The sequence below is a fragment of the Labrus bergylta genome, chromosome 10 (genome assembly GCF_963930695.1).
Source record: "Labrus bergylta chromosome 10, fLabBer1.1, whole genome shotgun sequence".
Classification (NCBI taxonomy): domain Eukaryota; kingdom Metazoa; phylum Chordata; class Actinopteri; order Labriformes; family Labridae; genus Labrus; species Labrus bergylta.
Window position 1 is genome coordinate 28,336,616 of NC_089204.1, and position 27,760 is coordinate 28,364,375.

The window sequence follows — 27,760 nt, forward strand, 5'->3', positions numbered from 1 at the left end:
AAGAGTCACTTTGCTTCCCCCCCTGCTGTAACATAACAGTGAGGTCGATATGTAGAGTGAAACTAAAAAGTAAAACAAAACTACAACCATGATCTGTGTTTTGTTTTTTTTTGTTTTCTTTGCAGAACCTGTTATCAGAGCTAAGAAAACCTCTGTGGGCTTTGATTCTGTTCAGTCTTTGCTTTTATTCTCCAAGAGAGGCGCTGTAGTTAGTTTAGCCGCAGACCGGACTTGCCCTTTAACTCTGACGTCTCAGTTTTTCCTCCACGTTGGCCGCACATGCGCAGAGCGTGCTGTCACCTGCTGGATATCCCAAAGCAGAACAAGGAAGTCTGGCGCCGCAGGATTGGATGTCGGGCTAAAACGAAAACAAAAATACATCTCCGCCGTGTGCTAGTCACCTGCTCGTCGGCTGTTTGCTCCATCTGCGTGACACGATGTTTAAAAAACTGAAGCAGAGGATAAACGAGGAGCAATCCCCGCAGAGGAATGCGCAGTCACCACAGCAGGCCCAGGTTAGTTGTTGTGTTGCTGGAAGCTAACTCAGCTAGCCTAGCTTCGTCTGTTTACACTGCACAAGAGGCTAGTTGTCGTTTCTCCGCAGCAAACGATATCAAAATCGATTATTTTTGCAATATATGATTGATATATCTCCAAAAACTTTCAATTAAGACGATCAGTTTGCCCCTTTTCTTTCTTCTTTACGTTAGCTCCATGCTAGCTCAGTTAGTTTTCAACTTAAGCTGTCATCCTCAGCTGCTCCTGAGGTGCGTTCGAGTACACACCTTTTACTAGGAAATCTCATTGTCCCGGGTGGATAAAAAAAAAAAAAAAAAAACAATAACCAGCGATCCTTGAGATTCGTTGTTGCCAAAACACAAGTGAGATGTCTTACTGTAAGTGCTGAGGTTATATGGGTGTGTCTGTTGTAATGTCAGCTGGTCATAGTCCTGCCCATGCCGGGCGCTGTGCTGTCATAGTGCATGAATAGAAAAAGGTCAGTCCAAACTAGTAAAGTGGGTTCAACATAGGAGTCAAAGCAAATACACTTTGCAAACAGTGCTGCTGATTGATATTAAGTTAAATGGCAGCTGACTTCATATTGAGTGAGTCCACCATGACCCCGCTGGTAAGGTTCAACATTTCCTTATTTGTCACTGAAGTCTAAATCTTTGACCTATTCTGCTCTTCTTTATTTGACAGCCTGCTGCTGATCTACATGTTTTGTTTTTTGCATTCAGTGTGTTTCAGAGATGCTCTCACAAGCTGCATGATTTGAATTTGGTTGTTTCTTATTTGACTTGTTCCTGGAGTTTAACTTAAAAAAATCACAAATCCAGTTTGTTTTGTGTTTTCAATGCGTTACATGCAGTTGCTTGTGTTGAAAGTGATGACCGGGTTCAAGGGTTAAAATTGACAACCAACCCAAACAAAATGGGGGATTAATAAAGTGTATCTTTCTCTTTAACCAGAGGGGTACAATGTACAGATGTTTGGATACTGATACCAGCAGAAATAAATAAGGATGTATCGTTTGCACATCGATATCAGCAAATAATGTGGCATGTAATGATTGAGCTAACTGGTGTGTTTTATCATTTGAACGCTGGACAACTAACTACTAGTCAGAGAAGAAGAGGTTTGTTATTGGGCAGAGGAAGCCATCAGATGGACAAACTCTGGTATGTTTTCATGGTCAAAAGCGTATCATGGCGGTGTGGTAGTCTTACACCATCTCTGGGATATTCAGTCTGTGAGACGTGTATCAGGGACATCTCAAGGAGAAGGGAATACCGGTAATAATTTACATTGCTATATCGTTGTTGTAGACTTTGATATCAGTATTAGCCCTCACTTTCCACAATTAGGTCCTAATATCAGCAAATGATATGTGTCATTCCAGTCCCTCCTGTTTGTTTTATTCTTATGTTTGAATTAGCTCGTTTTTCTTGTCGCACCGCAAAAACGACACATGAGGTCATTCCTGCCTGTAGCCATCTGACTACACAACTCCTCCCTGTGAGAGTCAGACACCCATTCTGTATCTGACCTGTGGCCTGAAACCTAGTGTCTTTATGTAATTGTAACCCCCCCCCTCTGGAGTTTAATAAAATACTTCAGATTCTTAAAAAAGGATCAGACTAATTATTTATCTTTATGTACTCTTACAGATGGGCGCAGGCGGTGGAGAACGGCGCAGTAGCCAGACCCCCAGCTTCAATCAGGATGGCTCGCCCTTGCCCAGTGACAGAGAGGTGAGAAAGGTTTCAGCCAGCGACCGACTTGTTTTTAACATCTTTGAACTCAAACTGCAGTCGGCTGAGATTTCTTCCCCCCGCCCCCCGCACAGCTTCTGTTCTAATTTCCCCCCACAGTCCCGTTTCTGTCAGACGTTCAAACCTGGCAGGTGTTTTGTTCTGCTTAATGCTTCCTTAATAACAAACCAGTAGGAAGTATGCTGAAGTTAATCTGTGACCGAAGAGAGCTTTTAGCCAGAATCTCGAAACATGATCTACTTTCAAATTAATTTAAACATCCTTGACTCTTTGACTCAGACCGATCAAAATCTGATTATACAAGAAAAGACGTCGCAGATTATTCCTGACAGTTATTTCCTCAGATGATAGAAGCTGTTCCATTCCTTCAGGTAACACATGATTGTCCCTTTTGATTTTATAAAAACATATCAGCTGAAATAACATTTTGCTAATGATGTCTGATGTTGTCCAGAAATCAGCAGGGTGATTTCATTTTCTGCAGGTATGATTTTTTTTTATTTTTTTTTAAGCTTTCCCTTAATTTAAGTGCATGTTTAAGATTTCAATCTGGGTTATTTTATTGCAAGATAGTCTTCTGTTTGGACTACAATTCAATATAAATGTAAGAACTGGTTAAATGAGACAGTTAGCCCTTTTCAGGTCGCCGTTCCAAGCCGAGATATTTACGCCTCTGTGACGTTTTGGCCTTCAATCTGAATGTTGTGAAAGCTTAACTGAGGGAGGAAGTGTTCCCAGAGGTGAGACGGTTTCAGTGGGCGAGCTCAGCGCTGTGTGTGCATGTCTGACTGTGTGTGTATGTGGAGCTTCCTGAACACACACTGAGACATAATAACGCCGTCGCAGAATCACAATGAATGTACAAAGACGTGATGACGGCTGAGGAAACAGCGGTCTGAAAGGGGTTAATATTATATTCTATGCTCACAAACAGATTCTCTCCTGGATGCATTAGGTCGGGTATTTCTTTTATTTATTGTGGTGAACTGACCGTATTTCATTTTGTGTTTGAATAATTGATGTTTCCTCCTTCCTCTCTCTTTTTTTATTTTTGATCTCCGGTGATTTGTTGTGATATTCCTCCCCCCCCCCCCCCCTCCCCCGACATGTGTAGATGTGTGAGGTTACACAAGACGTCTTTGATTTATTAATCCAAGGTTGAGAGGTACCGACAGTAGCTGTAGGCCTGATGATGATGCAACACACGGTTAATACATCTGCGTTAGAGCTCACACATGGATGTTTACACTCTTCACTGTTTGATCTCTGCTACTTTACTTATTCATGACATGATTTCTACATTTCAACACTGCAGAGCCCAAACTGGAGTAGTGTCCCGAGCCCCCTTTTGGTCAGGTTTTCTACTCTGTAATTTCCCCTTCAGCTGTAGAAACTTCTTTACATCACACTCACAGCATCTTTTTTTTCCACCTCACAAATCTCAAACACTTTGACATCCCTGAACGAGTTCATCTAATTATTGGAGGGCGATAAAAATGTATTTTGGCTAATATTAAAACTTAATGACTTCAAGCAGGGACGTCAAACTGTCACTCATAACATAAATGTTTATTCAGTGTTTCACTTTCCCGTTTTCTTGTTTTTATTCCTCCCCCATGCTGCTCTCTCTCTCTCTCTCTCCATCCATCTCTCTCTCTCTCTCTCTCTGTGTGGACACTCCCTCCGGCGTTGTTTCACTCTCATGGTGTTGTTTTTTCTCATTGCTCTCTGTGTTCCTCTCCTTCCCCCCCCTCCACCCTCCTTCACCTGTCGTCCCGACACTGCACTGACGGGGTCAGGTGCTGGCCGGGATGATAGCAGAGCCCGCTTTTCTCTCTGAGTATACTATCTTTGCTCTGGACCATTCAAAACGACCCAAAACGGCCCAGGTAGCCAGTGTGGTGAGTTTGTCCTCACTTCCTGTCTGTTCCTCCTCATCTCTCTCCTCAGTCCTCGTCCTCCTCCTCCCCTTCTTTGCCCCGTTCCTCCCTCCCTTCTCTCTTGCGCCTTTTGGGGGAAGCGGTAGAGGACTGTGACCCCGAGTAGGGACAGCTTGTTCCCCTGCTCTCTGTCTCCTGTTTCCTTTGGATTTAGCAAACAAGAAGGCATCTCATATCTAGCCTAACCCTGCATCCAATGGGAGTGATGGTTTTACACTGTGGGATAGAAGCTTGTGTGCTTTCTTCCGTATGTTGGTTTATTGCCCTTCCTTTCAGTTGTTGTTGTTTCATAGAATTCAATATCGCCTTAAAAGGAATCCTCAGTTGCTTGCTTTATAGACCCTCAGCACCCTGTTTTTGTTGTTTGATGGCCCTTTTGTCCCTTCTCCCCCCCCCCCCAAGTCTGTTTATTTGAAGAGCTTTACTTTTTTTTTTTTCATTTTACAAGCTGCAGGAAAGATTTTCAAGCAGTTTATATGTTGAATTGTTTGTAACTCTTCCAAGTAAACAAACAGACCAAACTGTTGTGTTAGATGTCCTCGTGGAGCTCAAGATCGAGAGGATGTGTGTTCATATGAGGAGGCAGTGAGGAAACTTAGAGGACATTAACATTTCAAGTGTTCGTCATCTGAGATAGAAACTGATCTACATTCATTTAGCTAACACTTTGTCTCTCTGTCGAAACATCTCACATGTTTTCATGTAAAATATTTGATGTTTGAGATGATCGGGCTTTAGCAGTCTTACTTTAAATCTCTAGTGACAGGAGTATTCATAAGAAGCAAGAACTATTTGATATTAAAGTGTCTGTAAGCAACACCTGGAAAAAAAACCTTCCGCCTCTCCCTCTGCTTCCTATCCCTCCGCTAAGCCCCGCCCACCAAATGATGCACCAATTAGACAAGCCAACCGGTTTCACTGCAAACAGTCTGTTCCATAGACTGAAAAATAAACACGGTCAAAGTCTCAGTGATGTCACCCATTGGTTTTTGAAGGCCTGTTTTGTCGACCTGTCCGAGGCGGTTGCCATATTACCCAGAATCCACCAGATACGTGTGCATGACGTGTCCTCTACGGCTCAATACACCCTCGTTCATCAACAAGCACAAAGCAGCCCCGCCGGACAGCTGGAGTGCAGAGACTAAGGAGTTCTCGAGGTTATTACAGATCCACTCACAGCAGCAAGAGATAATATGATATATGTGATATAAAACCGTTATAAACACATCAACAAACACGCATAATGTGGTTTTTCTGAACCTTCAAATCGGAGTGTTTTATTCTGAAATCAAACCGTTTGTTTTAATGCTGTTTTGGAGTGTGACTTCCTGTCCCGCTCCATCTGCTCTGTGGTAAATCGATGCGCCGTGCTCCGGCATAGGTACCTTGATTAGTGATAACATATATACATGCTGCATTCAGGTGCTCCTCGGATGGTCCCAGTGATGGAGTTGGGATGTCGTTCCGACTTCAGTGTGTTCACTTGATTTCTGTTGGGAAAGTCTGAATGTTGTAACGACAACAAAAAACAGCGCTGAAGCTACGAAGAAGACGATCAGTGAAATGTCTCTGTCACAACTTCAATTTGAGCAAAAAGTTTATTTGTAATACATGAATTAATAAAAAATATCTTAACATTAACAAAACATATTTTGCCCCACATGTGATGACGATTCTGACGTCAAGTTGAGAAGTCGGGCACCTAATTCTCGTCTGAGTTTCCGAGTTGTTGTTCTGACTTGATCAGGTGTTCATGTGCAATTTACAACTCGGAAACTCGCTTTTTCCGATGTTTCCGACACCACATGAATGCAGCATTAACCTGGTTAGTTTTGACTTCTGTGAGTCAGGACCTTAAGGTGAAAGAGTATATCTGATTAATTTCGATCTCTGATCACCCCTACTTAATAATGAATATAATTCAATTTAAACTTTATGAAATGTTTAATTAGACTTTAATCAACAGGATATTCCTTAATGTTTCCCTTTGCAGACACTTCTTAAGTCCAGACTATGGAGCCTGTCAGGGATTTATTCAGGGGAATATGATTATCTTGCAGCTGCATTTAAATTTGTTTGTCACTTTCATCTCTTGTAATGAACCACACATATCTTTAATCCATCATTATATCTTCGTCCTGTTCCATCTACATCTTACTCATTCTTATTGACACAACGTCCTCAGAGAATATTATTTGCTCGATCCAATTATGCGCATCTCATCGAATTCAATTTGTTGGTTTTGTTGCAGGAGGTACAAACCTGTTTCTCCAGCTTTGTTTGTCCAGTGCTTTACTCCAGGACTCTCTGCGTCCTCTTGGGATTTAGTCTTTGGTTGCCAGTGTTTGATTGAGGTAGTTTAGATGATGAGCAGCAGGATTTTGGATTACGAGCCACTTTGAATTAGTCACTCATTTGTTGTTTTGTGGTAAGCAGAAAGTTTGGTGCATGGATAAGAATCAACAAAACATAGAGCGGGACAGGTACGGCACGATGTGAAGACACTAAGGTCGTCACAATATCACAGTTTAAATCTTAATATGAATCTATAAAAAAATCTAATGACAAAAACAAAGAAAGAAAATTCAACATCCTTCATTCGTTCTTTCACTCCCAAAAAGGAGTAGGAAGAAGTTATAACTTATCCAATCCTACCCCTTTTTAAACGTTTTTTGACTGGTGAATAAATCTCGCAATATCGGCGCATATCTGAAATAAAATTAGCCGATACCAATGGTCACTGGACACACTATTATCGGCCGATATTATCAGCTGGTGGATTAATCGGTCGGGCTCTACCATCGATATTATCCTAAAAGTAACGGAGTAAGTAAGTATCAAGAGTTTTGACATCTTAAGAAGAAAGAAGAAGGGAAAAAAGTCAGGTATGACGGGTTTCTACATTCAGCCCTTTAATCCTGTTTATTCAGATTGACTTGTGAGAATAAAGGTTATCAAGACTCATTATGTTTGAAGAAAAAGCTTGAATCTTTACCCGTCTGGATTGTATAACTTACAATAAAAGTAGAGTTTATATAAATGATTATTTAGCATTTGTCTTCTCCGGCACACAAACTCGAGCAGACATTCAAACACATTTCCCTCCACACCTTTAAATGAAGGTCATGCTCTCCTCATCCCCCTCCATTAATTAATTCGAGCTTCTTTTATTCCTGCCACATCCACTGAAGGAGATCACAGAGGAAGCTAATTTAAGAACACTTCCACATGAAACAGGACAGAAAACGTTGAGTGTTTTTTGAGTCGTGCTCCAGAGGATTGAAGGATGTAAGGAAGGAAGGAGTAACTCGGGAGCTGGACGAGGGAGGAGAACATTTGCTTACTCTGATCCTTTTTCTAACAAGTCCACTAAACCAACTAAGCTGCTCAGTGTGTACTAAATTCAGCTATCATGTGCTCTTGTAATACAGCTGCACACGGCACTGCCTAGCACCTTTTTTAATTCACAAACCGGCTCTCCTACTTGACTTTGACTTGTCTGTTTGTTCTGACCTCATGGCTGTTCTGTAGAGTCTAGTTTTAACCCTTTTTTGTTTGATGTTCTGTAGAGATGCCTTCTGTTATGTATTTAACCCCTCTGTTTTTTCCAAGTTGCATGAGGGTACCCCGTTGCCCCTGCATTGCTCCCAGCAATACTAATATTGCTCCCTCCAGAGTAATCAGGGAGAGCCACGCTGGGTGTGGATGACTAACTGGTCCAGGTCAAGTTCAAAGGCACAGTTTTTCCCTCTCTTCTCATAATGTCTTTTATATCTGCAGAGTGCTCCTAAAGGACCAGCTCGATCGCCCAGAGGAAGCATCAACGGGGACGGGAGTGCTTCACCACTTGTACGTTCATCACCGCCTCTCCTGCAGCTCGTACTCAAATAGTGTCGCTCAGTCGTTTTGTGTGTGTTTAAATGTGCTTTGTTTGATGCTCCTGACAGAGAGAGGAGACGCAGTCCTTTGCCCAGAAACTGCAGCTCAAAGTTCCCTCGATGGAGTCGCTGATTCGCGGCGGTGCCAGTCGAGCGGAAAACCTCTTCCGCTCTCCCTCCAAAGACAATCTGACCCGGAGCTCGTCGCGCGACTCCCTGACACCTTTGGGAGAGAGCGACTCCCCGGGCGCGCCCACTTATGACCCTCCGTCGGATATCGAGAGCGAGGCCGAGGAGCCGCCGGGAACCACGGAGTCCCTCTCCAAAGAGCAGCTGGTGCACCGTCTGCTGCGAGTGGAGAGGAGTCTGGGGAAGTACAGAGGGAAGTACTCGGAGGTGAGAAGATTATCCACCTGTGTGGGGTAAAGCACTCAGCAATGCACATGTATGGCTATATCGCTACTTGAATGTGGACTCATTTGATTGGTGGCTCGTGGGTCCTTTGACAACTCAATCCGAACCTTTAATCATTACTAGAAAATTATGAATACAAAATAAGATATGCTACCTCTTTTTACCGCTTTTGCACGATTTAAACTGCTCACAGGACAAAAAGCTCGGGTGGTAGTAGAGCCAGATCACCTCGCTGAAGGTTGGGGGGAGCTCCGTCTTGTGGAGAAAGTGCAGAATATTTTTAGATCTATTTTTTAAAGTTGAAGTACTGACTTAACGTTTGATTAATATTTTATCCTGATTTATTTGGTCTTATTTATAATATACTTAAACGCACAGTATCTAAATTCTGCCACCAGGGGGCTCTCAGTCAAAACAATAGCAAAAGATGACGTCATGGCTGGCGGGGAATCTTGGGTGTGATTCTCTCTGCTACTTCCCTCCCCCACCTCCGATTAAAACTAACTGTGAGTTGCCCGTAGTCATGACGACGGGGTGAAACCGACCTGAAGAAGAAAATATGTTTACAGACGAGCTAGTGTTTCCGAGTATAATTTACATTTTTTACGTTTTTATCACAGCAGCTCATTTCAGCTTTCAGCAGCAGCTCACGCTTCCTTATGCAGCGGTCTTTGACAACATCCGGTGTTTCCACGGCAACGATAAACATGCCGTGTCTGTCATGGCGGCTCAACACCATAAAATACAGGCGTTCTCTGGCTTTGATAACTGTTGGAAATATTTTGATGTTTCTTCAGAAGCTTTGTGTGCAAAGGTGTGTGTGATACAAAAAGGTGTGCGTGTTATTAGTCCTCGATACGGCAATATGGGGCTTTCAGAAAAGTCCAGATTTAACGTTTCCTCCTCTTCTTCTTCTTCTTCTTCACAGCTTGTTACTGCATACCGAACCGTACAGCGAGACAAAGAAAAAACCCAGGTATCTTATTCTGACCATCATGTTCGACGTGATGATTTAAATTAGAGTGTTTACCTTGAACTGATCTGGTATTCTTGTCTCTCTCCCCCTTCCTCCCCCTCAGGTCATCCTCAGTCAGAGTCAAGATAAGTCTCTGCGCAGGATAGGAGAGCTGCGGGAGGTATGACTCTGTGTGATTAATGTCACATCTGTCTTCCTGTGTCCATCTTTTTTTAAACCTATGAAATCATCTTTAGGAGCTGCAAATGGACCAGCAGGCCAAGAAACACCTACAGGAGGAGTTTGATGCTGCCCTGGAGGAAAAAGATCAGATGATCACTGTTCTCCAAACACAGGTGACGGTTTCTCTGACAGCTGCATGGGTGGTTTTTTTGTTTTTAATTATGTGGGGGAAAGGCTGCAGTGGAAGTTTTGGAAGCAAGAGAAGCAAAGTAGGACCTCATCGTGTAACAGAAATAAATATGTTTTTAAAATGATGGATTGCATGTATGGAAGCTTTTACACAAAGAGCTACACATCAAGCTGGAAGGAACATGTCCCTCAATTATTATGCTGGTAAAAATAAGAGATTAACATCAGATGTTTACTTCTCTGAATCCATTCTGTCATCTTTTAAACAGGTTGCTCTGTTGAAGAAAAGAGCAAAGGGGGTCTCTGACGGGGCGGTCCCACCTGAGGGAGATGCTGCTCAATCAGAAGATTCTTCAGACTCCAGGTCTTCCATGCAAAGTCCTTCAAAGGAGGACGGAGCAGATCCTGAAGCTACTGAGGGTAAGCTCATTTTTATTCTGAAAAATATTTAAAATATTAACGCATGAGACTCATTGAGCATGTCGTCTATTTTGGTGTCATGTTGTGTTAATTGCACTTTCCTTTTTCTGGACAGCAGAGGGCAGCAGTGATCCCACCAAACTCATGGAGGCCCTGCAGAAGAGAGTGAAGCGGCAGGAGAACCTTCTGCAGAAATGCAAAGAAGTGATGCGCACACACAAAGAGCGCAGCGCCCAGCTGGGAACCGAGAACGAAACTCTGCAGGAGCAGCTGCAGGAGAGGCTGCAGGAGCTCGAGAAGACGAAGGTGGCTCAACGTTTTATGTTTATGCAGCAATGATACTGAAGGGTGGACCGTGGTTTCATACATTTTTGATTATATATGCAGAATCAGAAGATGGTTAAAAGCAATTTCTTGAAGACAGATACTCACTAGATATCGTCGGGTAGTAATTTCAAAGAGATTGGATGAAACGGGGCCTGGGCTGTCGTGCTGTAAATGACTGAAATGTTTGTTTAGGGTCGTTAATGTTGTGCTCAAAATGTCAGCCACAGTCGTTCCCGTCCACTGATAATGGGAGTCCATTATCTCTGTGACACTGTGGTCCGCTGTGGTTTCTCAGAGTCCTAACATCCAAACTCTGTGGCCCGGCTCCAGAACGAGTGACCATGTCAGCGTGACTCGACTGAAACCATTGTTTTCATTGATTTCAAAACATTTCGCTCCACTGGTATGATCGGGCTTGTTCAGCTCGTCCGTCTGTAGCTGTTCTGAAGTTTTGCAGCGTCTGATAATAACAGTTTGTTGTTACAGAGACATTTTCTCTGACATTTGACATTTTCAGCTTGTCTGATAAGCTGTTTGAGGGCTTCATTAACAAATGAGTGGTCTATGCATACTGTTTACAATGGCAGAGATTCAAGAATTGGACAAAGATTTACCCTGAGGTGTGAGAATGTGTCCCAGAAATGTTACCTCTTGTGAGACAAACTGGAGTTTGCTCAGTGATTCTTTGTGGCCTTCTTGACACAGATGTTTCAACAGAGCACGAGTGTCCGGTTGGTTCTGCTCCTTTGTGGGGGAGCAGATGAGAAGATCGTCCACATACTGCAATAGGGCCGACCCACCGGTCAGATCTAGAGTGGACAGACTACGAGACAAAGCTGCTTTGTACAGTGATGGAGAGGACGTGTGAATGTGTATCTATATTCCCATCAAACAAAAAGGAAGATAATTTCACCAAGTGTCACGTTCCTTTTCTATTACAAAACATCAGTTTCTGTAACCAGCAACATTAACAGTTATTTTCAGTAGGCACATACATTTCCCATGACACTGTAAGCGTATGCGGGTCATTTTTGAGTCTAGTCTGCCCCGTGTTTGGGAAAAGGGTGTTTCCTGCGTCAGGAAAAGCAAAGGTTAACAGGCGTGTAGACCTCTTAAGCAGCATGAAGGCATCCTGGAACTGCTGGGCGGGCTGTGCTCATCCCCGGCCTCAGACAGATATCCCATAAAACAGACCATCTGTCTCTGATTCCAGACGTACAACTCAGGTTTACAGTCTGGTTGATGTTGGGAATTTTTCTGAAGTTGCTTTTTTGTAAATGTGCAGTTAAATCATAACTCTTCAAACTGACCTTATTTGTTTATTTTGATATCTGAATACTCTTCATCCAAAGAGAAACATGCCTTGTTTCCCTCAGAACTAAAGTCTTCAGCATTTCATGTTTAGTAACCACTTGTTGTAACTCAGTGGTGGCACAGGGACGTCGCCTCTACATGCCGCTGGGCTGTAATTTGGGTCGACTTGTTGGTTTAGCCGGGCTTGTATACACGGTCTGGTTATTTGGTTTGTGGGCGAGGCATCCTGGGTGGTGCAGAAAACATCTGATGTTGTCAAACACAGAAGTGTTTACATCGTATGACTCTCAAAATCACTAAAGCCTGAGCACTCATTTGTCTTTGTTGTGTTCATAGGAGCTGCACACCACAGAGAAGACGAAGCTGATCACTCAGCTGCGAGACGCAAAGAATCTCATCGAGCAGCTGGAGCAGGACAAGGTGAGTGAGGATGGTGTCACATTGAATAAAAAGCTCCGTCAGGTTCAGTTTGTTTTAGAAAACTTGACATGTTTTTTTTCTTTACTGCTGAGTTAGGAAGTCTGGCACCTTCAAGTCCCACATTGTTCCCCTTAACCTTTGACCCCGACCCTGCAGGATGGACAACAAGTCATTAGATCTGTGTGAGGAATGCCAAAAGCACTTCAAGTCAAACACAGTAAAAAAAGCACAAGGCATCGAGTGTTGAGTTTCAAATCAACAGTTTGAATTTTTAGGACCGGTTTCTTTCTATTGAACCAGGAGAAAAACTCATTGAGATAAAAGTCCACATGAAGCAGAACTTTAAGAGTATCTTACCGCCGCATTGTGATGTATTTCCATCTGAAACAGGGTGGAGCCAATCACAGAATAGCAAGCCGGACATCACGTTTGGGATGAATCTGATTGGATGGTTAGCTTCGACAGAGCATTTTAACCTCCCCAAGTGCAGGATGAGTCATCAGACATTTGAAACATTTCTGGAAAATTCACAGATTTAGATGTAGAAACACTCAGATAATGTTTTATTGCGGGAAAATTAATTTTTACATTTCATGTACACTTGAATCTCTTTCTCAAGAGTGTCCTGGTAAAGACGGGCAGCAGCACAGGTGACGACGTTTCTTGCAAACAACTAGAAGCCGTACTTAAAATCACAATATAAGACACATGAATACATCGAAAGACATCAAATAACAAGTCAATCAGCAAATCGTGGAGCGCCCTCCATCAAACTCTAAGGATCAGAGTTCTTCCCTCTCTCGCTGAGTTTAGGGATTCGATTTTTAGCCATTTTGTTTTTTAATTTATTCAACTGTTTTTAATAGATCTCAGTTCCTTTTGTAATCAATTTTAAGTGTTTGTTGCTGTTTTTCTTGTTTTGTTGTGCTTGTAATCGCGACGGCATTTGAAAATGAGAAATTAAACCTCAGTGTCCTTTTGAGGAATAAATAAGTAAAGGTTTTAAATATTAGTCAAGATCGACTACAATCATAAAGAGAAAACCTGCAGCCAGATGTGTCTGCTTCACATCCTCTTAAAAGCATCCAATGAGAGCAGCTCGTTAAGTTTCAGGTCTTTTTTCCAATTTACCAAGCAAAAGGAGCAGCAAACTTAAACGCCTTCTCCTCAGTTCAGTTCTGACTTTTGAGAAAATATCCTGTAGCTGAAGATGGTATGTCCAAGTCCCCCTCTAACTGATGGAGGTCTGAACAAAGTGGACCTTAAATAGAATGTCCTGGAGTTAAAAGGTGGAATAAGTTTGTTATGCCGCTGTGTTTTTCAGGGAATGGTCATTGCTGAGACAAAGCGACAGATGCACGAGACTCTGGAAATGAAAGAGGAGGAGGTCGCACAGCTCCGCTCCAGGCTCCAGCAGGCAACTGCTCAGAAGGAAGAAATACAGGAGCAGAAAGAAAGGGCCGAGAAATCCGGTCAGTGAAATCCACTTCTGTAAGAACACGGGAACAGGAATGTTTTGACTACATGTGTTAATGACGTTTTGTTTATTTTTTTTCTAAAGCATTTGAAGAACTTGAACGGGCGCTGGGTGTAGCTCAGAGGGCGGAGGAGGCCAAAAAACAGCTGCAGGTTCAGCTGGAGGAGCAACTGAGAGAAGTTGAGAGGGCGAGCGAGGAGGAGAGGAAGAGTCTGCAGCAGGAACTCACGCGCGTCAAACAGGAAGTCGTCACCATCATGAAGGTCGGCTGCTGAAAACTTGAAGATGATGTTTTTTTACTTTAACCTTACTGCACTGACAGAAAGCCATCTTTATTTTGTGTCATAGATCTTTTCATTTTTGTTTGTGGACATCTTTAAAACACAGCACATTTATGATTTCTATTATTAATATTATTAGAAATCATCCGAGGAAACTGTCGCCAATCTGGAAAAGCTCCACAGTGAAGCTTTGGCGGCTAAAGAAGAAGAGACGTGCGCCAGAATCAGCAAAGCCGTGGTACGCGCCTAAAGGGCTTACACTCATTTAATTTCATAACAAAATCAAGTGTATCAAATAGAAATAAATATCTCTCTTTTTTGAATTCTTGTGTTTGTGTCTTTAGGAACAATGCAAAGAGGAGTTTTCACAGTTGGGTCAGGAGCGAGATCAGCAGGCCTCTCTGGCTCTGGAGGATGTGGAGCTGCAGAAAACGGCTCTGAGGAGTGAAGCCGAGAACAAAGTGAAAGACATACAGCTGGAGCTGGAAGCTGCAAACACTGTGAGTCACTTTTACAACTGCTTTAAACCAAAATGTATCTAATATGATAATGTTGAATGTATAGGTTTGGACTGACTGAAGGCTTTGAGGCTGAAATTTTTGTTTATTTTCATATTAGATTATGAACAAAATGAAGAATTTAATTTACTGAGTTGTGTGTTTGCTTGAATGTCTACAAGTCTTAGCCATGACAGACTCACAAACATGGAGGGAAAAAATAAAAATCATATTCCCCATTTACTGTGTTTTTGTTTTCACACATGCACTCTGGAAAAATTCCCACATTTTTTGGGATGAGCTGCATAAGTGAATGTAAATTGTCAAACTTTTCCCCCCTCGACTTCACCTAGAATTTTCTGAGTGTTCCGGGATGATGTCATCAATATCACAACAACTGGTGTGATTTCTGTGCACATAAAAAAAAATCAGACTCTTTTCTGCTGGCAAGTGCATTCTTTACCACTTATCCTGTGATCATGTTCATGCATGCAATTACACAAAAAAAACGTCATTAAAGTGTCGGACTCTTTGCTGCTTGATTTGGTCGTTGTAATTTCATGAAGGTCTTGCATGGAGGGACGGAGCGATAGAAGACTGGGAAGCTGTTTTTATGCTTCTTAGTGGTTCTTCATTCATTTATTATTTATTCTGGTGATCTCGGCTCTGCAGCTTTTACAGGCAAACTTGTTTTATTAATTGTACGATTGGAACCGGCGCACTTAGGCACCTCAGCACTTCTACCCATGTACTTTGCATTTCCACTTTGTCTGTTTTATGCATTGTATTAAGTGACTCTCCCTGCAGCTAAATTTACCTACGGATACAAATTAAGTAACCTGAACCTGACTTTGTTGGTCCATCCACAATTACCTCTTCAACCTTTTTAGTCTGCCTCCTCGGGTTCTCCCCCCTTCCTGTCCGACATGTATAGCCTCCTGCTGTGAGATGTAGAGCTAGTATTTTCAGGACTATGTGTGAAAACGGCTTGTGAGAGAATGCATGACTCATAAGTTTGAACTCCTTTTTACACATTTGAGCCTCATTTATAGAACAGCATTTAACTTTTGTTATTGCATCTTAACATATTGAACACATTGATAAATTGTGCTGCAGTGGTGTTGTCTTATATTTTTAAAATGAAAGCATCTTCTGATTCAGTGTTTTGACTTCCATAGCATAATCTGATACCCTGCATTTATTTATCTGATTGCAGAGAATAATGGAGCTCGAGAGCTCGCTGGAGGAGATCTCACAGGACGGATCAAGTCAGTCCCGTGAACTTTCCAGTCAGCTGGCCGAGCTGAAGGAAAAACACGAAGAGCAAATCTCCGCGTTAGAGCGAAAGCACCAGGAGCAGCTGGAAAAGCACAAGGGCACCCTGACCCAGCAGCAGCATAACGCTGACCTCGAGGGGCTGGAGGAAAAACACAGGGCTGAAGTGGAGACCCTTCTGAAAGAGAAAGAACTGCAGTTCCAAGCACACGTCCAGGACATGAATCAGAAAACTTTGGAGAAGCTGGAGGCAGAGCAGGCAGAGCTGGAGGCAGTTTCCGCTGAACTTTCCGAGGCTCTGAAGAGTAAACAACTTCTCGAGGAGAGATTGGTGGCAGCTGAAGATTCTCACAGCTTAGCGCAACAGGAGCATGAGAAGAGGCTTCAAGATCTGGAGGCAAAGCACAATTTACAGCTTTCACATATTAAACAGGAGCACGAGCAGTCACTGGGAGGTGTGGAGAAAACTCTGAAGGAGGAACTCAATGCAATGAAGATTGTTGTGAGGGAAAAGCAAAAGGAGAATGAAGATCTGATCCTAAGAGAAAAACTACTACAAGAGGAATCTAATTCTGCTGTGCAAGAATTAAATGTCAAAGTTAAGCAATTAGAGGAGCTGCAGCAGCGTTTATCACAATCCCAGCTGGATGACGAGAGCTTCAAGGAAGCTAACTCGCAGCTGAGTAAGATGTCCGAGGAGCTTGATCGGTGTAAGAAGGATTTAACGAATGTGGGGCTTCTGTTGGAAGAGGCAAAGAGTGATTGTCAACAAAAAGAGAAGTCGCTTCAAGAACTGGAGCAGCAGTTGCAACAGAGCAAGAATGAGCTCTCGGAACAGGAGAAGACTTTCACTGCCGACCTAAACGGCAAGCGAGAGGAGCAAACACGCCTCCAGAAACAGCTGGAGGACGAGAAAGCTGCCCACGAGAAGAAGTTGAAAAACACCGTAGCAGAGATGGAATCCAAGCTGAAATCACAGGAGACAAAAATGGAGAAGTTCAAGCAGAAGGCCAAAGACATGCATGAGAATTTTAAGAAAAAGCTGCAACAGAATGAAGAGACCCTGAAGAAGGAGCTCGCAAAGAAGGACAAGGAGCTTCAGAAGAAAGAGCAGCAGGTTCAGGAGAAGCTCGTGGAGATGTCTCAAAGCTCCCAAGGCCTCAGTAGTGCGATGTCGGAGCTGCAGGCCAACCACAAGGAAGAACTGGAGAAGCTTCACGACGCCCATAAGCATGAGCTGGAAGAGCTGGAGCATCGCTGGCAGGAGAAGTTAGGACAACAGGAGGAGGAATTAACAGAGAAACACTCGCAACTTCAGCAGGACAAAGCTCAAGAGGTGGAGGACATTTCTCAGCAACTGAACAGAAGCAAAGAGGACAACGAGCAAGTGTTGTGTGATATCAAACTTTTGAAGGAGGACCTGTCGATCAGAGAAACCACGGTGCAGAAGCTGCAGGAGGAGCTCAACGGGGCAGCGGTTAAGCTTGAAAGTTTGTCTCAGGGCAAAGCGATGCTCAAGGAGCAAATGGAGTCAGTGGAGAGGAACCTGAACCAGGCTCTGAACGAGAGAAACTCCCTCCAAGACGTGCTGAACACGACAAGGGAGGAGAGCAGAGAGAAGTTAAAGACCTTGTCGGAGAAGCTGGAGGAAACGGAGAGGCAGCTTGAGGTGGTGGAAGGCTCTAAATGTAAGGAGAGCGAGGACCTGGAGATGAAATTCAAGGAAACTGCCGGTCAACTGCAAGCCAAGGAGGCGGAGTTTCAGCAGCAGCTAATCATGATGAGAAACCAAATGGAGCATCACTGTAAGGAGGTTCAGTCTAAGGTGGAGTTTGGATCGGATGAACTGTGTCAGAGGGTTGAATGTAGGATGAATGAGCTGAAAGATAAACTGATCTGTAATCAGAAGAAGGTAGGGCATCTAAAAAACACTATCCTCATGAAAACAGACAGAATTTGCACTTTAGAGGAGAGTCTCCGGCAGCAGACGGAGCAGAATAAGAATCTATGCATTTCTTTAGAGCAGGTGACGGCTCAGGTAAACGCTCACGCCGAGCAAATCAAAGCCTTAACGCAGGAGAAGGAGGATCTCTCTCAGTCTATCAGTGAGAAAGTTCTGAAGCTCGAGGAGCTGAGCGAAGCAAACAGCATCATGTCCAAAAGTATGAAAACAAACGAGGCCGATGTCAGTAACTTAGAGAGCATCATCGGCGACTTGAAAAATCAGCTAGCAAGTAGCATAGCAGAGAAGGAGGAAGCCATAAACAAGCTGAACCAGCAGTATCAGGAGGAGAGGCGACAAACGAAGGAGACGATTGAGAGATTGGAGCAGGAGAGGAAGTCCGCTTTAGAGGAGGCAGACGCTCTCAGAAAGAGCGAAAACGCCATCAGGTCTCTGCAGACGAGGATCGACGAGCTGGAACGAGAAGTCTCTGCAAAAGACGACGCTTTGCAAAGGCTGAGAGCAAATATTGACAATCAGTCCATCAGCAAGTCGGAGATGGACCAGGTGTTGAGCGAGAAGGAGCAGAAGGTCAGCGGACTAACCTCGGAGCTGGAGGGTTGCATAAGTCGACTCGGCGAGCTTCAGGAGCAGATCGCCTTAAAGACGAAGGAGTGCGAGCAACTCACAGCCGACCTCAAGCAGCAACACAGCATCAGGGAGGACGAGAAGCGAGAGTTGGTGGAGCAGCTGCAGCAGAGCCGGCTGCAGTGCACGCAGAGCGGCAATCTGGAGCAGGAGATGGTGGGAAAACTGCACTCCCTCGAGGAAGACAACCGAGAGTGTAAGCACAAGCTTGAAAGTCAAAGGGAGGAATTTGAGAAGGCGAAAGACGAGATCCTGAAGAGCAAAGAGGAGAGTGTGAAGGAAACCGAGGAGCGGTTATCCGCGGAGAGCGCTCGGAAAGTATCGGAGCTGAAGAAGAAAGCCGAGCAGAAAATCGGTCAGATTAAAAAACAGCTGACGTCGCAGCTGGAGGAAAAAGAGCAGTCGATCAAGGCTCTTCAGGCTGTCCTGGAGGAACTCAAGAGCAATGAAACTTCAGGAAAACAAAGATTAGAAGAGAAAACGAAAGCATTCGAGGACACTCTCGTCAAGCTGCAGGAAGAGCAGGAGAAAGAAATCGAACAGATTCTGAGTAAAGAGCGGCTCGAGAGGGAAAAGTCTTTAGAGGAGCTGAAAAGCGAATACGAAGAGAAGTTGTCGACACTTCAGAGGGATGCAGCGCAGCGAGGGGAGCTCAAAGAAACTGAAGAAGCGCTGCAAAACATCGAGGCAAAGCTAAAAGAAGCCGAGGAGCAGAACGGAAACCTTCTGGCAGAAATAAATCGTCTGAAAGAAGAAATCGGCGAGAAGGACGCCCAGATCGATCAGCATCATGCGGCCATCAAGCTGGTCCAAAATTCATCGGAAAGTGAGGTGATAGTGGAACACAACAGCATACAGCAAACCCGGAGCTCGATGGAAAACCACTCCATGATGCAAGAAGAAGTGGACGGAGATGCTCTGGAGACCCTGAAGAACAATCTGAGTCAGGTGAAGAACGAGAAAGATAAAATCCAGAAGGACTTCACCAGGCTGCAGAAAGACATACGATCTCTGAGGAAGGAGCACGAGCAGGACCTGGAGCACATGAAGAAGGAGCTGTTGGAGGAGAACGAGAAGAGAATGAAGTGAGTTGATGAGGCAACGCTGATGATAGTTATAATTTTTAAAGGTCACATATTATGCAAAATAAACTTAAGCATGTTCCTCTAACTCTAATATGTGTCTTATGAGAAAAGTCCATCCACTGTGTCTTTAGCCGGCTCCACTTTTCAGAAAATGTGCTCAAACAGGCTGTTTAGAGATTTGCCCTTCATGACATCACAAAGGGCAGTAGCCCCTCCCCCAGGTGGGTGACACTCCCACAGCTAGGTGTTTGTTCTGCCCTCTGAGTCTGCCTTCTCACAGTAAACAATAGGACATGGAGCGAGAAAGCCAGAGTACACCCAATCCCTTCCAGCGAGGGGGTGTGTTCAGACACAACTCATTTACATATTTAAAGGTACAGACACAGAAACAGCCTGTTCTGAGCAGGGCTGAAATAGAGGGGTTTATAGGCATGATCAAATACAGTAGAAACTTGTTGAAAAGACGGATAATATGTAACCTTTAAGCCAAAAATAATAAATTGCAATGATATGCAATACATTTCTGAAAATAATAAACACATTGTTGGTGTTCAGGCTAATCTATAAATATTCCCTTTACTAATCTGTAATTTCAGACTGGAGTTGGAAGACGTGGAAATGAAGCACAATTCTGCTCTCAAGCAGTTAATGAGGGAGTTTAACACCCAAATGGCCTTGAAGGAGAAGGAGCTTGACACAGGAGTGAAGGAGACTATCGGTGAGTCTTCATTCAACACATTCAACTTGTCGGAAATTTGTAGTGATGCACTGCAACAACTCAAAGCTCACCGGGTGTGTTCCTCTAATTTCTACACGGGCTAAAATTAGAGTTTTTGTTTTGTGTATATTACAGTAGGATACTGTAAGGGATTAAAATAATCGTCTTTTGTTGTGTTGAAATCTTGTCGCCTGCTTGTGTTTTAAGCTTCCCAACAACTTCCATCAAATAGAAAATCAAAGTCACATGATTAACCATGTTAATGTACAACAGTAGGGTGGGATTACTACATGGAAACATGATGCGTTTTTTTAACACAGGGTGGAACAAAATGAAGGGATCATTACATTTGGAAACAGTGCGTCCGAAGTGTTTCCTTGTTTCCTCTGTGGTTAAATCCTGATTCATTACATATGGGATGTGTCTGAGTGGTTTCGGAATATGACTTTGGTTAATTTAGTTTTCTTTTTTTTTTTGTGTGCTAACGCTGGCTTTGTTCCCCTTTCCCTTTTCCTCGACACAGCCAAAGCTCAGAGTGTGGAAGCAGAGCTCCTCAGCATCCACCGTGAAGAAGCGAGTCAACTGAAGAAGCTCATCGCCCAGAAGGAGGATGATTTGCACAGAACTGTTCAGAAATATGAACAAGTTTTACAGGTAAATTGACAAAGCTTTAACATATATTTACTAAACTCAGATCCTCAGATTAGGGACGGTTGGTGGCTTGTACAAAGTTTCTTTCCTTTATTGTATTACAACATCATTAAGGGCTGGAAATAAGACAATGACATGATGGAGGGATTCGACCGACATACTTGAGTCATGATGCTGAGATGAAACACAGGAAATGACTCGACCGTTCTGTTTCTCGTTTGTTTCAGAGTCGAGAGGAGGAGATGGGAGACCGAGTGTGGCAGGTCCAGAAAGAACTGGAGGAGCTGCAAGGAAGGTGCCAGGGCACTACTGAGGTACACACATCTGACTCACTGTAGACCTTCAACAGGTCATCAAACATCTCTGACTCACTGTACACCTTCAACAGGTCATCAAACATATCTGACTCACTGTAGACCTTCAACAGGTCATCAAACATATCTGACTCACTGTACACCTTCAACAGGTCATCAAACATCTCTGACCCACTGTAGACCTTCAACAGGTCATCAAACATCTCTGACCCACTGTACACCTTCAACAGGTCCAAAGGTGTCAAAAGTAGTCACATTCATTACTATATAAGTATAGATACTAGGGTTTAAAAAGACTTCTGTAGAAGTTGAAGTATCAACTTGAGCTTTTTACTCCAGTAAAAGTGTAAAAGTACTGGTTTCAAAACTACTTAAAGTATGAAAGTAAAAGTAATGTAAGGGGGAGAAAAAAAATGTCATTAAGGACAAAAGCTTAGGCCGCGCCACAGGGGCCTATAGTGCACTACCCCACCTCCCAAATTTTTTTTTTCTAAAGGCCATAATGACTATAATGTTATATTAAAATGTTAATGTTGAAAAATGGGTGGGTGTCGGAATGGTATATATTTATACTTCTCATCCAACCACAATAAAATTCACTCTATCCGGATGGCGTGATTTAACTGGATAGGTTTTTTTTTTTTTTTGAACGATAACAAGCCGGAATGAAAACAAGCCGAACTAAAATAGGAGTAACGAGGCTGTTGTTCAAATGCAAGGAGAAGAAAGTACAGATAATTGTGTGAAAATGTAAGGAGTAGAAGTAAAAAGTCGGCTGAAAAATAATTACTCCAGTAAAGTATAGATACCCAAAATTTCTACTTAAGTAAGGTAACAAAGTATTTTCACTTAGTTACTTGACACCTCTGAACAGGTCATCAAACATCTCCCACACACTGTTCACCTTCAACAGGTCATCAAACATTTCTGACCCACAGGTCACCAAACATTTCTGATTGGCGTCACAACTGCTCGATGTATCACAGACATTTTTTTTGCTTCAACAGATGTAGAAACTGGTACCTGCAGCTATTGAAGTCCATTATATTTCCAGACTGGAGCTTGAGATTGGATTTATGTAGTGATTCTAACTAAATCATAAGTCATTTCAAAAATGGCTGAATGAAATCATTTCTTTTTGGCTCCCTCTGGAACAGGTCTGATAGAAACATTACGAGTTTTGAATGATGGCCTAATAATCCAGACGCACTTTTTTGTATCCGCACACCCCCTTCATTCAGACATCTTAATATTTAAAAAGTTCACATCCAGGTTAGCAGACAGTCGTTGCTTATCTCTTTTCTTTTGTCTTGCCCTCGTAATTGAAGGATTCCCGAATTAGAGCTCAGGGACATATGTTGCTCTGATTGGTCTCTCGCTCTGGTCGTGTGGCCACTCTCCAAAGCGCGTCCGATCCTTGCGGAGCTCGTTTGAATCGCTCAGGAATGTCCTCCTTTGGGGAAAACGGAGATTGTGAGGCAGCAGCCGGCCTCGATCTCTGTTCTCAATTATCATCATACGAGGTGATTCTACGCCTCGGATTTATTCCTCAAGAATCACTCACGTGTCTGATGTGCAAACTTCTCCAGGGAGATATTTCTAGCCCTGTGTTGAGGTGCAGTCAGACCCCTGCGATGATTCTTCTACCTTCACACCGTGTCCAGATGCACACAAAACTTATAGAGTTACGCTGCTCGCTCTGCTGCATTTTTCCCCAGTGAGGTAATATCTTTATGGGTGAATTGTATGGGCTTAAGCTCGAGGACGCTTTCCCCTCACAACGGGCCTCAAGAACCATTTTTCATTCAGACAGTGGGTCAGCGCCCCCCCCTCCACACACACACACACACACACACACACACACACACACACACACACACACACACAACCCTCCACCCCCCATAAAGGAGACCGCAGACCAACACTCTTAAGAAGTACACGTCGAGTTTAGTCTGTTTGTGTAGACGCAACAAACAGTCCTTTAATGTCATTGTGTCATTAAAACACAAAGCAGATGGGATTACAAAGTGTTGTTATTATTCAGGAATACCTTAAAAAGACCAAGAACATGCTGAAAGTGCTCCCTGAAAGACGAGCTGTCAGCAAGTTAAAACACTAAATATTTAAAATCCACCCTAACCTCTAACCCTCTTGTGTTGCTCGTTGTTGTTTACCAATAAATGCTGCTTGTAGAACTATTGTAGAAAAGCAGACTTATAAACCGGGCACTGCTGTGCTACATTAAAATGAGTACAGCTCTAATTATCGTTAGCCTATGACACATAATAACTTTATAAAGCACCATTAAAAACAGATGTTTACGAAGGACTGTGACAGACGAAGCAAGGCCTAAACTCAGGACAACAACAGGACAGACATGGGGCACCGGTGACCTAGTGGTTAGTGTGGCGCCCCATGTACAGAGGCTACCGTCCTGTCTTGAAATAAATGCACTAAAAGCCCCCCAAAAAACTGAGACACCCAAAGATTCCCAGTCAGTATAGTTATCCTTTAAAGCTAAACTGCAGACGCTTTTATCCAGAGCAACGTACATCAGAGAGTTAGTACAACACAAGCAAGGATCTAGAAAAGAGGAAACAACATCAGGAAGTGCAAACAAACAGCTTTAGGTCCGATTGGACACACAGGTGCTGACAGGAAGTGATCAGAGGCAAAGCACAACTTCGATGGCTGTTCTTCAGAGCTCTAATCAGCATCTAAAACATCTTAAAACCATCATCATCATCAAATCATGAAGGTCGTAGGTGTTCATAAAGCGCTGGGTCTTTAGCTTTTTCTTAAAGGTGCAAAGAGACTCTGCAGATCGAATGGCGTTTGGTACTTTGTTTCGCCACCAGGGGGCGGCAGATTTATTATTAAGTCAATAAATATCATGCCCTAACAGACTGACTGAGTATATATTACTATATTTCCTGCTGTTGCATATTGCTCCTGTTTAATAATTCTATAATAACAAACAGTATATTTCCTTTTTTCCCTTTTCTTTATCTGGGCCCAGATGACCTCAGAAGAACTTCAGGTATGTCTGCTTTATCCCCTGTTCCTATGGCTCACATCAATTCAACACGTAACCATAGTAACGCAGCAGTTTAAACAAGAAAACATGGATTTCTGATAAGAATGTATTGTTTGTGTTCATCACTGACGTAAACATTTCCTCCTCCTCGTTGTCCCCCCTCAGGCTCAGCTGGCCGAGAAGACGACTCTGCTGAGCGAGGCTCGGCTGAAGGAGCAGGGCTTTGTGGAGAGAGTGAGTGTCGAGCTGCGTGTGTGTGCCGCTCTGTGTGTGTGGGGGGTGGGGTGGGGTGGGGGGGGGACAAGCGAAAAAGAAAATCCCATGCAGCGTATTCCCAGGATTGTGTGGCCTCCAGCGAGAGTGCAGAAGCTCTCCTGCTGCATCGACTTAATCGCACAGCACATCTGTTTACGTTTGGTTTAACCCTATAAACAATCAGAACGACGCCTCCCACAGCTTTTCTCACACACATCGTCATTCTCACAAACATCCCTCGAGGAGGATCCACAAATGCCGAGCTTATGTCCCCCCCTGCAACAATTAGCCTTATGTATAGAATTAACCCACAGGGGGTTAAGTAGCTTTTTTTAAATGATTAATCCGTGTGTGCTTGTTTGTTTCTCCACGCTAGATTCGCTCGCTTGAGGACAAGATTAAATGTTTCCACCGGAGCACCGTTGTAACTCATCTGGGGAGTACTTTCAAAGGTAATGTTGACGCTGTGAATCACTTAGTTCTGCTTCTAGAGCCTATTTCCTTTTTTTTAGATGAGCAAAGCAAAGATGCCGTACAGAATGCTTTAACACAACACGATACCATGGGACACTTAAAAACCTCCTCTACATACTCCTATAGCACATCCAGGTTGTCTAACTGTTACATGCAGTACACATCAGGATATATTGTGTTGACATATGAATTTTATAGTTAAAGTCCCAAGAGCCTCACTGCTCTGTAGAGTTTCAGTGCTTTGACAAACTACCAGAAATCTGCAAGGCCCAAAATCTCTTCATGGATCAGAGATGCAGATCCCGAGCGATGACAAGTGGGCGTTTGACTTGGTTACAAGATGCTCTCGAGGAGATCCCCCTCCCCCAAGTGTGGTTTTAGTCTTGATGAGAACTGCAGTTATAATAACGGTTTGGTGAAGGTCAGAGTGAGGCTTAAATGTCTTAACCACAGTGGTCATGGTTATGGTAAGCCTCTAGGTGCAGACTTTACCTCAAAGCAGTGTCCTCAGGAATGTCATAAAGTGAACATGCTGTGAGGACTTCATGGGTCAGAAATCGACCGACCTGAACCTTAATGGACCCTAGAATGTAGTCCAAGCCCTGATCCCTTAGTATGTAAAGAGTTTTCTACCTGATCAAGTTTTGGGTGAGATATGAAAAAGACTTCATCATAAGTATCTGTTAGGTGGGGGTTGTTTCTATAGTAGATGAACTATGATGAAATCGTGAAACAGACTGTGGATCATCTTAGATTTATTCAGCCATGGTCAGACAACACAGAAACACAACACACATGGCTGACAAAGTGCAGACCATCGCTGACCCATGCTGACCAAGATCTCACAATCATTGACAGACATTGACAAAGTCTTCATCTTCACAGTGTTGATTATATTCTACTAGAAGGTACAGACCACAAATTCCTGGCTGCTTTGGTTCATCTCTAAAAGGCCAGAAAGAAGACATCACCTTGACTCGTAAATATCAGACGTATACATTTCTTCAGTCTCAGAGTCACATTTCCTTCTCTGCTCACAACAGACACTTGGCTCCAATCCAAATATAACTCTGCTGCTATGAGGTCTCTTACACATATGTGTTACAGCTTCAGAAACCTAAAAGAAGAATTACTCTGATGGTTGACACAATTCAAAGATATATCCACAAAATTATCAAGATGAATGAATTCATGAAAATACGTACTAACAGTATCGTTTCCCAATCTTTCTTTGTTTTTCCGGTTGTACCTGTCCTCTCAGCCCACTACTTCTCTTAAACATAGCTTGATTGCCTTTTGTAATAAACATCCACACGGCCGTTTTGGACGCCCCTCGGTTTGCCAGATATGAGAGCAGTTATCAGGTCAACAGGTGTTGCAGCGATGGAAGCGGGTCAAGAGAAGTGGTTCAGATAGAAGTGATTGTACCCGTCCTGAAAAGCCTGAAGCTTCAGAGTCCACCACATGGCAACGTGTCTTGGGAGGAGTTGGCGGGGGGAAAACGGTTCTCTCCAATGTTTTGAATTTGGACTGCAGTACCCATTATAAACACTAGGGGCCAGAGTTACATATTGCTCCTTTAACAGTCTGGTTCATGTTGTATTGTTGCACACATTAGCACTTAGCGTCCTTTCTGTTGGTTTCACTCGGTGTTGGCGCTCAACTTATTTACTTTCACTTTGGTAAAGATGCTTTGAATGTTTTTGCTTTGTCATCCTAGTCTTGCTATCAGTATTAATCAGGGGTCTTCTTGGACCCTCTAAGGTATTTACTCATAATGACAAACAGACCTGAACTCACGGTTAAAGAATGGGACTGACCTGGACCCAAATCATCATAGTAAATGATGGTCCTGAACCTGTACAGGTCACAGGTTGGGGGTCTCGTGTTGTTTGAAGACCTCTGAGGGAGATTGGTGTAGTGATGGGGCAGATTGAGTGAATGTTACCCCCCCCTTCTCCTCTCCTCTCCTCCCTGCTGGTGTAATAAAGAGAATCTGCTGTCAGAAGGGGGGGTAGGGGGCGGTGAGGAAGCCATGCTCGGATTTAATGGCTTTTGCAGATTGTGGTCTTGACGTGTCCCTGCTGGAAATACTTCTCAATCCACTGGTTTAAATCCAAAGTTATAGTAGTTTTATAAGAGTGAGAGTGCTCTCCAATCATATTCAGCCTCCTTAAATCGAGGTCATGCACGCTTTCAGGTAAGAAAAAGTTAATCAGAAGGCGTTTGACATTTGGTTTCTTGTCTGTAGCTTCCTGCCCTGGTGGGATTTAAAGCTCAGCTGGGGCGTCATGGGGGTCAGCAGGACAGAGGTTGCAGGATTTACTGATGAACGGCTATTTTTCTAAGCAGATCAAAGAGTAGTTTGCACCTCTGTATCACCCTTTTCTACAATCAGCTGGTCCCTCTTAGTGTCTCAATGATTTTTCCAGATAAGCAGGGAGTAAGTGGGTGTTGTTCCGCATTAAAGACCTGACGGGATGTTTCAGTAACAGAAGAAGGAGTTTAGGTCTCACCAGCCATTTTCCATGCAGTGAAAGAGTTTCTCATTTTTATTTTTTAAAGAGGGAGAATGGTGTTATAGCTCAAGGCTTGTTTGAATTAAAATGTTCTTTCTCAGTCCGATGGTTTTAATGTGTTCATGAAGAGCCTCCCCTTTCTTTCCTGTGCTTATCGTTTGTGCAAACAAATACAACACAACAACAGATCCACTGAGTCATAACAGAGAGAGAGAGAGGCTTCACAGATAGTAAACAGTTCGATTTTTAATTCAATATCGGTCCAATTCGA

At 43.3% G+C, this 27,760-nt stretch overlaps 1 protein-coding gene across 3 annotated transcripts in view; it reads left to right on the plus strand.

The window, feature by feature from the left end:
- Nucleotides 1-300: 300 nt before the first annotated feature.
- Nucleotides 301-27,760, plus strand: part of golga4 (golgin A4) — a 30,395-nt gene continuing 2,935 nt past the window's right edge. The window contains exons 1-22 of one of the 3 annotated variants that reach the window (XM_065959438.1): nt 301-515; nt 2,172-2,255; nt 4,076-4,177; nt 7,997-8,065; nt 8,164-8,490; nt 9,437-9,484; nt 9,588-9,644; nt 9,721-9,819; nt 10,105-10,255; nt 10,371-10,561; nt 12,233-12,316; nt 13,641-13,788; nt 13,878-14,056; nt 14,214-14,312; nt 14,419-14,574; nt 15,788-19,521; nt 20,118-20,239; nt 20,763-20,893; nt 21,118-21,204; nt 24,224-24,244; nt 24,407-24,475; nt 24,873-24,948. In XM_065959438.1, the coding sequence (XP_065815510.1) occupies nt 438-515; nt 2,172-2,255; nt 4,076-4,177; nt 7,997-8,065; nt 8,164-8,490; nt 9,437-9,484; nt 9,588-9,644; nt 9,721-9,819; nt 10,105-10,255; nt 10,371-10,561; nt 12,233-12,316; nt 13,641-13,788; nt 13,878-14,056; nt 14,214-14,312; nt 14,419-14,574; nt 15,788-19,521; nt 20,118-20,239; nt 20,763-20,893; nt 21,118-21,204; nt 24,224-24,244; nt 24,407-24,475; nt 24,873-24,948 (6,112 nt within the window). In that variant the 5' untranslated portion in view covers nt 301-437. The remainder of the gene's footprint in view (nt 516-2,171; nt 2,256-4,075; nt 4,178-7,996; nt 8,066-8,163; nt 8,491-9,436; nt 9,485-9,587; nt 9,645-9,720; nt 9,820-10,104; nt 10,256-10,370; nt 10,562-12,232; nt 12,317-13,640; nt 13,789-13,877; nt 14,057-14,213; nt 14,313-14,418; nt 14,575-15,787; nt 19,522-20,117; nt 20,240-20,762; nt 20,894-21,117; nt 21,205-24,223; nt 24,245-24,406; nt 24,476-24,872; nt 24,949-27,760) is intronic. The other 2 variants (XM_065959439.1, XM_020654550.3) reach the window with 2 other exon arrangements.